The following is a 16219-nucleotide window of genomic DNA, read 5'->3' as shown; positions in this document are numbered from 1 at the left end:
CTATGAGAGACTCCTTGTTAGAGGACTCCGGAAATTTCGACCACCTGGGGTTCTTTAACCTGCACTGACATCGCACAGCACACAGGCACCTTGCTTTTCGCCTCCTCCGAAAAGCGGCCGCCGAGGTCGGGATTCGATCCCGCATCCTTGGGAACAGTAGTTCGTAAAGAAATTAACGCTAACGGTATTCGTGGCGTTCAATAAGAGGTCGCGACACATTTGAAGCGAAAGTTTTAAAGGGCGAAAATCCGATACGTTCACTGTATAGGTACGATGAGTCGGACACCTCTTATGGGAGCCAGTTTATTTTCTCTCTTTTCTTGTGCACGGTACGACTTTATCCTGGTTTTTGGGGCAGATATCTCAGGGGCATAAAATGGGAAAGAGGAGATTGAAAGAGTCACAATATCATCTTATGAACAAATCATGCCGTTGCCAGGAAGGTGTATGATACAACCCAACAATTTTTCAATTTTTTCATCCCTTCTCTCTTTCCACTTTCACTCTCACCTCCCTCCCTTCCTTTACGGCGCGGTTCAGGTGTCCACAGAGCAAATGTGACAGATACTGTACCTTTCCTTTCCTGTTAACCAATTATTATTATTATTATTATTATTATTATTATTATTGTTATTATTATTATTATTATTATTATTATTATTATTATTATTATTATTATTATTATTATTATTATTATTATTATTATTATTATTATTATTATTATTATTATTATTCAAATGCAGACTACACGCCAGTCCGTAGGTCAATACAGCAAGACTGAGAAATGTTTCTTAAGCAAATGTGAACTGCATGCCGAATTTGTGCACCTGCGCCTTTATGACAGCACTCCTGCCATTGTGTGTGTGCGCGCGGTCGGGAGTGTGCACAAGAATACGCAATGATCACTAGAGTTGCGTTATCCTACTTTGAAAGACGAACGACTCATTTTATTTCTCCCATCGGTGAAAGAACCTTTTAGGGACCAAGGACACTTCAAGCGCTCGCTGAAAGCATTTTCACTGGTCTTTTATCACTAATTAGTTCCCAAAATGAATACTTAATTTGCCCTCTTCAAACGCACTTTTGATGCGCTCTTCGTGAAATACTTAGCCTGTCTCAAGCGCCACATTTCTTTGTACGAAATTGCCATTTCTCCCGGTATGCACAGACCCAAATAAAAGGCACTTTGACGTTAGGCCTGGTCTGAAATTTAAATGGGAGATTCTCATTCGGAACAAAAAGACGCTAATTCACTAAGTGCACAGCTAAGTGCTTCTCCATCCACCGCGTCCTCTTGCGTGGGTTTGACGAATTTTGTTTCGATAAATTTGGTCGATGCCTACAAACTCTACTTATTCAAGTTGCGTTGCACTTCGCAAATAGCGCCTGCGAGAAGACACAACATCAGTTCGCGTCGGGACATATATGTATTTCTAACCCCAAGTTAGTACATCACGTTTTTTGTTTTTTTTCGAAGGCTATGTCCATGTTGTGGTTCGCGATATAGAGACGAGCTGATGAAGCCAACAACGCTGATTGATCGTAACAGCTTCCTCTGTTCTAGTTATTCGTTCCCGACATAGAAAATCCAGACCGGGTGCTCATTGGGTAGAATTCACTCCATCCCATATTGAACGCCGCAGCCAGAGAACAATTGATGCGTTCGTACCATGCACCACGAAGCGCTAATCACAACACCTCTACGCCTTTTTTTTTCATAGCCCAAAAATTACGAAGGACTTTAGCGACTAAAGTAGTGAAAGGCGAGAACCTGAGTGCCGCATTCTGCTAAGCAACTGACACTAGTTAATAATTATTTATTTTATTAATTTAATTGTATATAATAATTAGTTATTAAGCAGATAAATAATGAAATGCTCACCTAATAAGTTAATTATTGAATTACTTGATTATTCATCATTTAGCCATCAACTAATTGATTACCAATTAAGTACTTCATTAATTCATTCATTACTTACCCGTTATTTAGTAACTGATCATTGACTGACATATCGCCATATAAGGCATGCATTCACGCATACTGTGGTGGTGCTTTTTGATTGGTTGAGACCTCTATGACGTCATCCCGCCTCGGCCAATCAGAGCCGCCGCAAAAGCGGGACACATTTTGTCCACGACAGCAAGAGCCATTAAAGGTTTTCGCCTTAAAACTAAAGCATTTGTGCCGCGAAAGATGGAAGTTATAAGTTCTATCGCGTCCAATAGAATAGAAAGGAGTTTACGAAACTGACAAGATAATTTGACTACGAGCAAAGCTTTTGCCAGCTGGCTGAAATGTTGCCAGTGCACACCGAGTGCGATTCCAGTACTCTCGACAAAAACAGTCCGCAAGCAGACGACGCAAAACACGGACAGAGACTACCGGCAATTCACCTCGCCCCAAGCTGTTTCCCATATCGACCTGTTTATTGTTTGCCTGCGCTAAACGAAGCTAAGAGAGGCCGTGCTTAAGTCAACATCTGTTTCTTTTCATTCGCTAGCTGGCTGGAATCTGCCGTGCGCAAGCATTTTCTTGCGTGCAGACATAAGTGCGCACTCAGGTGGTAAGCCTTTGCGTGTCGTCTGCACGCTTCCGCTACACACTAGGTGGCGAAGGGCTCTCGCACGTGTCATTTGCTAACGACGCGTATTGCCGGTTTCAAGAGGAGGTTCCGGTGCTGGCAGCAAATGCATACAGCAACGCAGACTGGCGTTGCACTTAAGCCCTACCTCTGTGCGCGTGTTCAAACTCTGAGGTGTTAGTAAAGAGTTTGCTTCTAGGCGTTAATAAGGATAGCAGTCTGAAAACTTTGAGTGCGGAAAGTTTGACTGAAGATGCGAACCGCTCGTTGTCCAACTAAAATTTGGCAGCGACTTAGCGAACATGGATGAAAACATGCTGTTAGACGAGCATTAGCTCAATTTTGCATGGTTTTGCCTGGTTTAACGTTTGTTTTTGGGTTATGCTCGTCGATGCCTTTTCAACGAAGTATGACTTGAGGTTGTACCGTAAAGATCAATATTTATTCATATTACTTAATTAATGGTAGTTAATGAAGACTTGCATATAGTTTGGTGCAATTATACTCAACAAAACTCTGCAGTGACATATGCCAGTGCTGTAGCGCAATGTGCGATTTCTATCATAATTAACCAAATAACTAAATAATTAGGACGTGTAACTAGTAAAGCTCAATATTTTTTTTGGCATAAGCTATCCAACAGTACAACAACTTTGTTGTTATTATAGTAGACGACGATGTTACACATGCTTTGCTGTGGCTTGACTCCAAGTTTTGACATTAATGATGAGCCGAAGGTCAAACGGGCGCAGTTCGCTGTTGCTCCACTTTTGCATTGACTAGACCTCCTACTCTGAAGCAGTCTTACACAAAAACCCTAGAATATCAACAGTTGAATAAGTGTGGGCCCTGACTAACACTCAGTTATTTGTTCAAGCGAACACTTTCTAAACTTTCTGAGGCTAGTTGATGCGAAAGAGAAAATATTTCCAGGCACAAATTTTCAGCCACGACGGAAGTAATATGCTTCAAATATCCTTTGTAATTAATAGCAAATAAACTAATAATTGGCAGAATTTGCTGATTGGTCTCTATGAATAGTTAGATATTGCAAAAAATAAGGCCATATCAGTTTTTATAAATAAAGAAAAACTTATTTTGCGTAAAGAAATCTGGCGCTTTTTTTCCACACAAACCGCAAGGCGAGCCATTTGTGCGCACAGGAATTGGAGGCGGCATGTCAATCGATGAAGCGTGTTGCATGTCTGTGGCGCCAAATTTGAACTTCTTACACCGTTGTACGCCATCTCTTTCTTGCCCCTTCCTCTAAAAAATAGGGATCACATAGTTAGCAAAAGCTGTACACTTTACTAACGTGGAGCAAGCGGCGACTCAGAAGAATGCATATTAAGTGGCACAACAGCTATGAGGTGTTCACATTGGGCGGCGAAGGAGATGCAACCCGGCGTCATCAGCGGATATCGCATTTGCAATAAGCTTCCAGCGCTACTCTATTACGGTGAGTTTCGCGCCTGTGAAAGGAAAAAAAACAACAACTGCCAGATATCTTCACACTCCAGGGCATTAGAAATTGACATTTTCTTGCTTTCAGAAAACTAACATGAGCGTTTTCTTGTCTTCTGTTTCGAACTCCCCAACTAGCACTAACCACGCAACTACATTGGACATGCATGAGTTTAGGTAATAACTAATAGCTTACGTAATTCTAAGTGCTTCTACAGCAGATTGCATCCTCGGTGGCTGGGAGTTTGTTCCTGGAAATATTCTGTATCCATTTCGATCTATTTGTGTTTAGAAAATTTGGCAAGTTCTAAACCGATACACCTGGCTCATAATCGGTACCATCAGACCTATAATCTAGATTACCGCGTCTACATTTGCACTCACGTGATTGAGAGTTACAGAAGACGCACACGCTTGCAGTGGCCTTCCTCTTAGCGATCCTTCATAAAATTTTTGTTTTTTTTCAGAGAGATTACGCACCTGGGTTCAGCACGAGAAAGCTTTAATCCGCCATTATGAAATGTTACTGGCCTGATTGTTGTGACTCTCTATTTTAGAACTTTTGAATTGTTTACAGGCCTGTACGGTTAGATTACGAGCACACGAAAGCAACGCGCTTCTAAAGGAATGTAGACAATTGGAATAGTTATAATATGGCATCTTAGGAAGCATACAGCAAGTCATCGCAGGAAAGACCTATTCACTTATGGTCCGCTAAACAGCTATCATTGCTGGATACTGCACAGATAGTCGAATTTACCCTTCGTGATGTATACTAAGCGTTGTTACATATATCTACAGTAAGAGAGTCCAGTGCATTGTATTATCTTTGTCGCTTGTAGACGTGCTCATAACCGCGAAAAGCAGGATGATTCTTTGCTCGCTTATTTATTTCGTAGCTTATGCTTAAGCAATTTTTACTACCGCTGTCGCCATCTAAGGAGAACTGGTGTCGCTCAATGCGGGAGCGTATACAGGTGCACTAGGTGCTACTGAAGCGCCTGAATGAGCAAAAAGTACTGACTTCCTTTGAACTTTCCGGCCATTTCCCTCTCCTACTGTGTCGTGAAAGAATTCGACCTCCCGTTAACTCAGGCACCATGGTCACGTATTAGCGTGAGTTTATATGCTGGAAAAGCGAGGACATCCCGGGTACAGAAATAATGTGTTTTTGTTTCTTTGTGTGTGTGTGTGTGTGTGTGCGCGCGCGCGCGCGCGCGTGTGTGTGTGTGTGTGTGTGTGTGTGTGTGTGTGTGTGTGTGTGTGTGTGTGTGTGTGTGTGTGTGTGTGTGTGTGTGTGTGTGTGTGTGTGTGTGTGTGTGTGTGTGTGTGTGTGTGTGTGCGTGCGTGCGTGCGTGCGTTTCGGCAGCGTTGGGTGCATTTGAGTGTAACAACCGAGGAAGCAACAGGTGGAGTTTTCATTGTTCCGTTCGGCAAGAACAGTGCGGCTTGCTAACATATTTGGTTACATTAGATCCGGTGGGAAAACTTCGTCAATGCGCTAGATTAGGGAATTTGTGAGATAAGTGGCAGTCCTTCAGTAGTCAGATTACTTTGTCGGAAGGTTTGGCTTCAAGCGCATGCGAATGCGGTATTTCTTCGCAGTAAATAACGCTCGCCAGGGTTGTAGTTAACAGCTTTGCATGTGTGCTATGAAAGTCGGGCATCGATTTGTCTGAGCCCTGCCGTCCTCGCTGCGGGCTCTGCAGGCCTAGCTTGAGCATTGCGTACGTCGGCAGATGCATTTATATTCCAGTTGGACTCGTTTGTTCACGAACTCGACAATAAAGCGGCGGCTGATGTTTCTTGAGCCCACGCTATTCTCACGGCTCGTGGTGTGGGTCTAGCATTTCATTCTATCATCCCATCTTAATATATTAGTTCTCTTGGATATGTTACCAAAGTCGGCCGCTAGTGTGCTTTGGCACAGTAATGGTAGATATCTCTTAAATACGCCATATTGGCGTGTATAGTACCGCAGAATTCAGACTAGGATTTTCATTAAACATACTTGTAAATATATTGGGCTTATTCTCATCGCCACTGGCACCTAATACGTTTCAAAATCTGGCTCGTGTTCATGTTCCTTATCTGGTTAGACATTGACGAAACAGCCATACATTCATTCGCAATCGCATAACCTTTTCGTAATTAGAAATTTCTGCTTCGGAAAGTGCGTAATAATCCTTAGCTGTGTTCCTTAACGTTACAAGGGCCGCGCCGTGGTCATGCAGTGCTTAGGGCGCTCTCCTACTGCGCCCAAGGATTCAGGATGGAAACTCGACCTTGAATATACTATACAAATATTGAATGCCTACTACCTACAGCCGGAACTTACAACATTAACGTGTGAAGTACTCATGGCATAGTCACCCCGACACAATTTGCATATTTTGTGTGCAAAAAATCAAAAATAATAAAAATTTAGACGTGTGGCCGACAGTGCTCTAAATAGCGCAGCTGATTACATGAGCAAGCGAACCTTTAAGAAAAGAATGTATTACTTGCGGATTACACTGTCAACGACTCATGTGGAGCATAGACAGCACGCCTGTCCGCAGTAAAACTGTGAGCTAAATAGTCGCGCCCAAACGTACGCTGTTTATATTCGTCTTGGTGGCGTTAAATTTCAACGGAGGTGAGGCACATATGCGCCGCTCGAGAAAACGACATTGCAAGGAATATCACATCCAGTCTTCTCGCATCACTTTGTTAGATTGCTCGAAAGGTCAATTCAACTTCATTCGAGATTGTTCGCTGCTATGTAAGCTTGTCATCTGGGACGTTCTGGGCCATGAATGAACTCGGCGCAGCTGGTAGTCACGGTCGTCTGCGCTTATCAAGTGCCGCCATCAAGATGATTAATTACCTTTACCGTCGGTGCAGATTTGCTCAAACGATATCTGGAACTCAATAAAACTCAGTCTTTTCCACTTACTTCTGGAGCCAGATTATGTGCAGCTCTGAATGCAGAAGTAGTCTCAAAACGCTCCAAATGCCCCACTTCTTTTGGTCGACAAGACCGCTGGTTAGGGTACCCAAAAGGAAGCTTGCACAAAGCGATTCATGCTGGGTAGTCTGCCATGCTGTCGTTGAAAGCAGATGGCACTGTCGCCTAAATGCCCAGCTGCTATTGATCGGCCTGACCACCGGTTAGGGGGCCAATAGGAAGCTTGCAGCAGAAACGATGCATGCTGTGTAGTCCGCCATGCTGTCGTTGGCAGCAGACGACACAATAGCCGCAATGCACCGCTCCTATTGGTTGGTCCAAACGTTGGTCAGGGCAACCAATAGGGAAGTTGCACGAAGTGATACGCTGGGTAGTCCGCCATGCTGTCGTTAGAAGCAGACGACACAGTCACCGCGTGTGCAACGTAGCTGAGTTTACAAGTTGCGTAGCGCTCGCAGACGATGCTGAGGCGTTGGAGTACTGTACTATGGTGGGCTGCAACAGCCAAACCCCATGCAAAACGCAGAAACTGAAGGCTGGGCAGACCGAGTACGGGTTCTTTAGAATTCCCAAAATACGCCTGCACAAGTTTGAGAAGGTAAAGGAGCTCTCTGAGCGACACCGACGAGAATGGCTCGCAGGAACCAAAATCGCAGGATCGACGCTAATCCAGGCAAGTACCAAAATGGTCATCACGGCCAGAAATTCACTCATGAACTTCCGAATCTTCCGAAGTATATTGGGATACACATAGGAGGGAGCCACAGGCTGCTTCGCTTTACACTTTTAACCTGGCGGTGGAGCTTAAGTTTCTCTAATTTTCTATCACTTCTGAGCATCATCATCATCACCATGCTGCGCACGTTCGAGAAATAGCAACTTGTAGAATCACGCCCAATGTTTTCAAGCTACATACCAGCAGTACTTGCCGTGATTGTTAGAGCTTTGCTTTCCCATTTCTGCAATGGCGATAACAAAGCGGTCTTGCTTTTTTATACACGGTGTGTTGCGGATAGGTTGGTGTCCAGTATAAAAAAATCGGGCGTGCGATACTGCACGGTTGCCTGTTTGTTCACTACCCGAGACATATTGAACTACCTCCAAGTAATCAAAATTCAAAATTCTAAGTTATCGAAATCAAAACAGCAATATCCACGGTTCTCCCCCATGCTGAAGCAGTTGCTTAAGCTCAAGCTTGAGCATATGAGCAGCGGAATGCGCAGCGCCACCTCAAACGTCCTCCTTTCTCAAAACGGTCATGTCCTAGTTCTGTTTTTATGCCACCGCAATCTACGTTATTCAACGCGTAACGAAATTACGCGACCTGCAATACCGTTTTTACTCCCAACACTTCTGATGACGAAGCAATTAGACCTAAGGACTACCGGAAATAAAGGCAGGAAACAACACTCACCAGCGAGGAGCCGCGCTGTCTGGAAACAGGTGAGCCGGCATCCACACAGGCCCAAACGCCTTTCGAGCAGCATCACATCCGAAGAGCAACCAACGCGTTTCGGCACAAGGACTAGCGCCCCCATAAGCTGCGGCAGCACCGTTAACGTTTCTTCCAAGCGGCGCATCCGAGCGCCAACTCACACCCTCACTCAAAACCTCACTCGCTCACCACCAACTCACTCACTCGCCAACTCACTCTAAGGCACCTTAAACACATTCGCACCGACTCGCATGGCGATACGCAGACGACCGGGCCGCTTAGCAGACGACTCAGAACCCCTGTATGCCCCCACATTGCAGACGACAGGCGGGCTCGCTCTAGCAGTTTCGTCGGCCTCGCTGACACACGCCGCACACGCGCGTTCTCACAAACGCACGAAGAACTAACTCAACCCCTCACAACAGCACAGACAGACGAACACGCGTCGCTGCGTTATGTATCAACTCCTGTGCTGGTACTGAGGCTAGCTTGTTTTGTTCTTGTCTTTTTTTTATCAAGAAAGGCGTAGGAGCAAAAGGCGCGGAGGCACGGAAGTACGCTCAGCGGGAGCTCCCACACAACACCGCCCGCTGTACACAGGCAGCAGCCGCCACCTTCGTCTGCTCGTTCGCAAACTTGGCCTGGAAAGCGGACGAAAGGGAAGCGAAGATTCTAGACAAATAAGCCGCGGAAAAACAGGTGCGAAAACGATAATTTACGAAAACAAAGAAAAAAGAAAGATGTATGAGTAGACTGAAAGGAAGAAAGTGGGGTGCACGAACACACCAGCGCGGAGGTTTATGTCACCCACGCCGGATAGCGCGGACTGCCGCTTCGCAGTTCGCCGGGCGTCTGCTGCACGCTCCGAGAGTAGCAGACGACAAAGTAAGCTGCGCGCGAGGGCTGCTCGAATGCCGACGCATCCGCGTACTCTGAGGCGTCCTTGCAGCCCGAGCTCGCTCGCTGTTGTCTTTTGGATGGTGCGCGTCGTGTAATCTACGGCCCGCCCCCTCTCTCATCCTGCGTCGTTTTCTTCGTTTGTTGTCGTCCAGAGAGGAGGAAGCTATGGTAGGAAGAGAGAAGCCGGTGAATATGCAAACACCGTAAGAAGCAGCAACTGCAGTAGGCGCTTGCCGGAGTGCGACGGTGGTCTCGCGGTAGCGTCTACATGGTGTCGCCAAGAGTGGTGGAGATATCGAAGAGGTACTTAGAACGGCTATCAGCCCTCTACCCGCGGTCAGCCTCTACAAGGACAGACTGTATTACGTCGGGTAAACGTCCAACTTGGTGAGTTCGATTCCTGCGTGTTAAGGTTTGATATCTTTTAGGTTGTCCGCAGGGTAGCCGGGAACACAATGGTGGGTGCATAACTATGCTGCCATAACAAGTAACAAAGTCAAAGGAGGATGAAGCACAGCTAAAGATTGACAGAGCGAACGATGAGTGATTCTCGCTGGCCATTTGTCGAATGATGCCTAAGGGTTCATTGCTACTGATTGCTACTGATTTCGTGATCACAGTGGTTCTGCACCTGTATCATGCGAACTTTCATCTGTTTGAAAGTCCCAAGTTACTGTCGTTTGTTGCCAATGTTTCCATGAAATGCTTGCCAGTTCAAACTAATACTTCCAGCACTTGTATATGGGCTTGCCGTTAGAGCAGTTACTCTACGCAATGCAAAAATAGTTGCTGACCGGAATTTGTCTAGTTTGACCTTGGTTGACCTTTGCGGAACGCAACATATCGGTCATGGGCACGGTTCTGGCAGTTAGTAGGTGGCAGGCGGCATGGACCAACAGCCATTCCTTAATGAGTTGTGCAAAGTAACTGTCCGGAGGAGCTGCCAACTGTGTTTGCTACTTTGAGTGCTCTAGGGTGCACGCGACTGTTAGGCCATCCAGGCAAGTCCGAAAGGCTTAATCGGGCTGTTCATCTGTCAGGCTGTCGCCTATGAACCGCCCCTGAATAACCTGGCAGCTTAGGACTGTGTGTCAATAAGAATGTGCGAGATATAAGAGTAATCGACTGCGTGATTGTTGACTAATCGAGCGTGAACGACAGGCACGAGAAAGAGATGCTACAAGTTGGGCCGCATACGTGATCTATTAACATTATGTAGCCATACGCTTAACGGAGAACCTTAAGTGCAGCCCCCCCCTCCCCCCCATCATTTTTAAAGCGGTACTGTCGCCGAAGTCGCTGTTAGTAATTCTCTTGCGATGGTCGAACGTTTGGCTGTCTAAACTGAGTTTCCGCTCCTAAGTTCAATACTATAGGTTAAATAAACCCTGCTGATATTTTTTCGAAGTGTCATGTTGTAACTTGGATCTGACCATTGTATGTGGCGGACTGTAGTAAAACTATATTCATATTCATACTCTTTGCTTTGTGTTGTATTATTTTTTGCGTTTCATTTGATACCGGTGTTTTTTACCCGGTACCGGTTTGTTACCGGTGTTGGGTGCTTTAAATTGACCCTGCCGCCATGACATCCCTAATCCTATAAATTTATGAGTTACTGCCGTATTTATTTTTATAATGTATTTTCGCATCATTTTCTGTATTTTGAATGAATTGAAACCGGAGCAGGCCAGGTGTAGTGCCGCTATCATATTACCGCCTTCAATATGGGTTGTGTACAAGTGTAGCTAGTGCCAAGAAAGTGAAGACTGTAAGCTTGTGAGGTAGCTTTTGCGATGATGTGTATTTTTATTATGGCATACTTTAATAAGAACAAAAACAAAGTGCCATCGGAAGTGCCTGCAGATAGCAAAATGTTCTAGTGCCCTTTTGTGAATGTGTTCAATTTTTCACTGAATTTAAATGGTAAAGAAGAAACGACGAACGCTTTAAGATACGTTTTTTGTCAACTTGGTCAAGTGCTCGTAGCCTGCGTAGCTTGTAATCGGGTATAGTCAGGCGGCGTTTAGCGGCCGATGTGAAGGAGCGTTTCTAGGCCGACCTTCCCGGCTATGCTGATGTCTTAGAAAGTTTCATGGAGGTGCCTGTAGGGACAGCGTCAATCGCTGAAAACTGCATGCATCCCCTTCCTTTCCAGAGCCTGACCACTGCGCCAGCACTCACCACCGCTATGGCGACGGACCACGTGTTGGAGTTGTCGGGCGTGCACTACACGGGCCCCGTGTCGCCTCCCACCTGCTTCCAGGCGTTCACTGGCACAGCAGTCACGGCTCCCCTCCTCAAAGACATCAGCATGGAGCTGCACGCCGGAGAGGTGATGGCTGTCCTCGGCTCCAAGGGTGAGGAGAGCACTGCGCCGCTTCAGCAGTATTCTCATTAGATTTCCTATATATGACCATCAACCCCCAACCAGCTTTGCCGAGGCATTGCTGTTGATTGGGACTGAATAGGCTAATTGATCTTGGATATAGGAACAAGCCAATCGATGCGTGTTCATGCGTTATTATGGAAATTAGTTGATGTGCCATTGTACCTGTTACCAGTTGTAGTGCTATACCTGGAAAGTAATGCCAAAAGTTGGGCGAGTTGGTTAACGTTCATGATGGAAAATAGCACAAAAAAGGTAAACGAAGGACGGAAGGAGCGCTTGTCCGTGTCGTCCTTCCGTCCTTCGTTTATTTATTTATTTACATGATACTGCAGACCTATTTGGTCCAAGCAGGATGGGCAAAAACAGTGTTAAGAAGAAATAACAAAGAAAAGGAAAAATTTTTGCGTGTCATGCACAGATACACTTCTACAAATAACCTGGAAGCATGAATTGGTACAGATGGCCATTCTGATTATGTCGCTAGCAAAAGAAAGAAAGAAAGAAAGAAGAAGAAGAAAAAAAACGAAAAAAAGAAAACGACAATAACTCTCTCAGAGGTCAAAAACATTGCAAACATCCGGACAAAAACTCTCTCAGTGGTCAAAAACATTGCCAATGGCTTCCCTGAATTTTTCACAAGTGAAAACCTCCCCAGGCAGCACATTCCAGTCCTCGATAGTTCGTGGAAAAAAGGAGAATTTATGAACGTTGGTTCTGGCGAAATGGGGAGTTAAACTATAATTGTGTGTGTGTCTTGTTTTTCGAGTGAGGGATGGTGTGACATAAAGTGTTGCCGATATTCCGAGCTTCCCATGAATTAAGGAGTGTAAAAATTCTAATCTTGTTATCTTTCGTCGGGTACATAGCTGTTTTATTTTATTCGTTTCCATAAGGAAAGATGGAGAATCAGAATTTCGATATTTGTTATAGATGAAGCGTACGGCCCGCCTTTGAACTTTTTCTACCCGCGCGATGTCTTTTTTCGTGTGAGGGTCCCACACCACGGCAGCGTACTCGAGTTTTGGCCGAATAATAGATTCATAAGCTAATTTTTTTACGCTACTTGGGGCACCTTTCAACTTGTGTCTTATAAAACCCAGATTTTTCATTACAGATGAAGTTATATGGGAAATGTGATCACTCCATGTTAGCTGGTCGTTAATTATTACGCCTAAATACTTGTATTTGTTTACTTTAGTCACATGTATATTTTTAAGGGTGTAGACAAAGTCCAGAGGCATCTTCTTTCTCGTAATACGCATAAATACAGTTTTCTCAAGGTTTAGTGACATTCCCCATTGGTTACACCAACACGCAACATCATTTAAAGCTGTATTAAGCTGTATTACCTTTTTTTTTGTGCTATTTTCCATCATGATCCCTGGAAAGGTAGCCTTTGGTTGTTGTTTTTTGTTTTGGCTTGAGGTTTAACGTTCTAAAGCGACTCAGTCTATGAGAGAAGTCGTAGTGGAGGGCTCTGCAAATTTCGACCACCTAAGGGTTTTTAACTTGCACTGACATCGCACAGCACACGGGCGTCAATCCCCCATCCTTGGGCACATGTAGTCGAGCGCCCTTACCACTGCACCACCACGGCGGGCAGGTAGCCTTTGATTCAGTGCCCCAGGCATATCATTGCTGATGTACACATCGGTTGTCTCTCGGTTGCGCTCTTGATGCATTTCATTATTCTGCTTATAGAGTGATTGCAGCTCAATTGCACTCTTTCCATTAGACTTTACTTTTCTTCAGCAAAATTGTGCATCGCCGCTGGTGCGATGCTACATATAGCGTTAGTCGTGCGACAAGTCGCGACAAATCGCTCGTCCGAGAGCGATTATCTGGACTGGGTTTGCGCGATTATTCATGGTGTGTGCACCGCTTTGCGATTAATGCAGTCATAATTCCAATGACTTTCTTCCACTTGATATGTGCGCCTTAGTGCGTGTAGCTGGAAGGATGGTGGTAACTTCAATTTTCCCGGCGCAGTGGGTTGTAGAGACAGAAAATGAAGCTTGCGGCGACTTTCAGCGATATTGTAGAGTGACTGAATATAAAATATTCAGTCTGCATTATGTGGAGATCGCCTAGTCAGGTATCTAAACCAACATACGAAGAACAGGAAGTGATATTAAAGGAAATCATTCGTAGAAAAGAAACAAAATATGCAGAGGCTCTTTATCGCCAGAACTGAGAGAAAAAAAGCGAATAATGAACGAAGCTTCTATTTTTCAGTCCCAATATGTATTAAATAGACACGCAGGATGTGCAGTTAGGGGCGCCTTGCAGGTGTTTATGGAAGTTGCACTATAGCACTGTATGCACTGTAGCTGCTCTTTAGTAATGTATAGAAGTGACAGATTCTTCATAGTTGACTAAAATTTTTCGAGCTAGCGATTCTTCCTCGCAGATTGTATAAAGCGCAAAAAAAAAAAAAAATGCACGTAATTTAGGTGAAAGGAAGTTGATGCTCCAATACTGAACTGTAATTAAAGCTTATTTATCTGACCTTTCTGTAGGATAAAGGCAGCGTCAGTAGAATAAAGAAGGACTCACAAAGGTAGGGAAAACTGTGGTAACAACAAATCAAGCGGGAAGATAACATAATCAACCATCGCCCGATTAGAAACACTATTATAAATAAGCTGAATGGATTACATACTAACGCCGTGATCGTATAAGCAGGTAATATTTTTCCCGTTCGTAACTTCGCTGCGGATTCTTGTTGGCGAAGCGTGCTTGTGTTTCGAAACTCGGACGCTCATCCGCAGCCTGGGCAGAACATGTAGACTTCCTGAAACCTGCCCCATAAAATTACAGTTGTGCCCTTTTATTCTTACATTCAGGCATCTGCCGGCTTGACCTATTTTTTTGCATCCTCATGAGAAAGAAATTAAATATGCTTCTCCTTCAGCTCATCGCAAGAGGGAGCTGGCAGTGGTTTGCGAGGCAACCATGGATTTCTGCTCGCGCGCTTTCATGCGTCAGTTATATTTGTTGTTATTGAATCCTTTCTTCATACCCAATGCACGGCCAGAACAATAACCTTCAGCTGACAGTTCAGAGCTACTGTGTTATCTTTTCCTACATTCTGCTCTGTGTGTTTCTTCCCGTGTTCTTTATTTGCACTTTCATAGTTGGTCAATGTTCTTTGTCAGCCTGGTTTTTTGTATGCCTTCAGGGTCCTCGTTCTTGTTGGGAAACTCACAGCTCGGTCATAAACAATGCAGCATGAATCAAGAGAAGACATCATTCGCACATCGCTGCTCTCCAGCTAACCAACCAACCCGAAGCATGACTTCAACCACGCGTTGCCTCGCCAGCCCACACGCCAGTAACCGGCGGTCGGACGCTTTTTGTAACCTTCTGGTAACCAATTTGAGCAAGCTGAATGGTGCAATTAAAAAAAAATGTAAAACATGTAGTGGGGGGAGGGCGGACTAGGAACCCTGGGGGCTTTGACAGGAGAAGCTTCACTGCTGTGCTTAACTTAAAAAAATATCGAGTCAACCATGCCTAGCACAATGTGTGCACTGGATATTTCCGATCGAAGAGATTGTATTGTCTGATCCACGTTTACTTTTCCACGGAAAGACGGACTTCGATGTCGCTCAGTGCATTTTCAAAGCCCAAGATTTTTTTTTTATCGACCATCGTTTTACGCGGCCGTCATGAGCAGCCATCGAACTCGTGAAGCGGAGACAACGTCACTTCCAGGCGGCCTGTTTTAAAGCGGGCGAGAATAAGTTTTGTCACGAGTTGAACGCTCAGGGAGATATTTCATCGTAAAAATGCACGATATCGACCAACGTCGACGCAGCGAGGTTCCGCTTCTGCGGGGCGTTCGGAAGCTGTCTTACTTTAGTCAAGGCACGTGCAACAGACGTGAGACAGAAAGAAACGAGATGTGCCAGTAGCAGTCACGCCCCGAAACGTGGAAAGCCGGAGCGGACAGCGCCATTCTCTATGCACTCAGGCGGTAGACAGCGCTGGTAAATAGAACATGACAGGAACGAGGCAGGGATCCTAACCGTACTGGCTCCAGAGCCTCTTCAGCTTGACAGTTAGTTGCGTAACGCCTATCGACTTCAGAAAATCCGCAAGCCTAGTGGTTACAGTTTAGCGCGCAGTTTCGAGGCACTGAAATAGAGCGTTTATTTTTTAAAGATACAAGGCACCTCGAGCTATGTATGGTAATAGTGACAAACACCCTCAGCTTGAATAAATAAAGAGAAGGCGTATTACGCAACAGTATATAGGCTGGTGAGGATATATTAGTAAGAAATAAGTTTTAAGCGAGCGTTACACTGCTTTTAGTTCCCGGCGTACAGGGATGCGTTGGTTCACGTTAGCCGGCATTTCATACGCTAAATGCTTGCTACCAATTACACAGAGATGTTATTGCATATAAAAATGCATAAATATTTTTATTCATGTAGCAAAGTCACTAATGTGCCATAATAGGATCAGGGTCTGTCAGCAATGCAAGCGATTAA

At 44.9% G+C, this 16219-nt stretch overlaps 1 protein-coding gene across 3 annotated transcripts in view; it reads left to right on the top strand.

The window, feature by feature from the left end:
* Positions 1–16219, top strand: part of LOC146181686 (ATP-binding cassette sub-family G member 5) — a 107228-nt gene that overhangs the window by 54564 nt on the left and 36445 nt on the right. For 2 of the 3 annotated variants that reach the window (XM_084576681.1, XM_084576683.1), the window contains exon 2: positions 11490–11691. In XM_084576681.1, the coding sequence (XP_084432807.1) occupies positions 11490–11691 (202 nt within the window). Of the gene's footprint in view, positions 1–9326; positions 9719–11489; positions 11692–16219 lie in introns of those variants that run through there. The other variant, XM_084576682.1, reaches the window with a different exon arrangement.

This window comes from Amblyomma maculatum, chromosome 8 (assembly GCF_055883805.1).
Source record: "Amblyomma maculatum isolate TAMU_Amacu chromosome 8, ASM5588380v1, whole genome shotgun sequence".
Classification (NCBI taxonomy): domain Eukaryota; kingdom Metazoa; phylum Arthropoda; class Arachnida; order Ixodida; family Ixodidae; genus Amblyomma; species Amblyomma maculatum.
The sequence above is the reverse complement of the archived record's forward strand: the minus strand, read 5'-3'. Positions and strand labels throughout refer to the sequence as shown.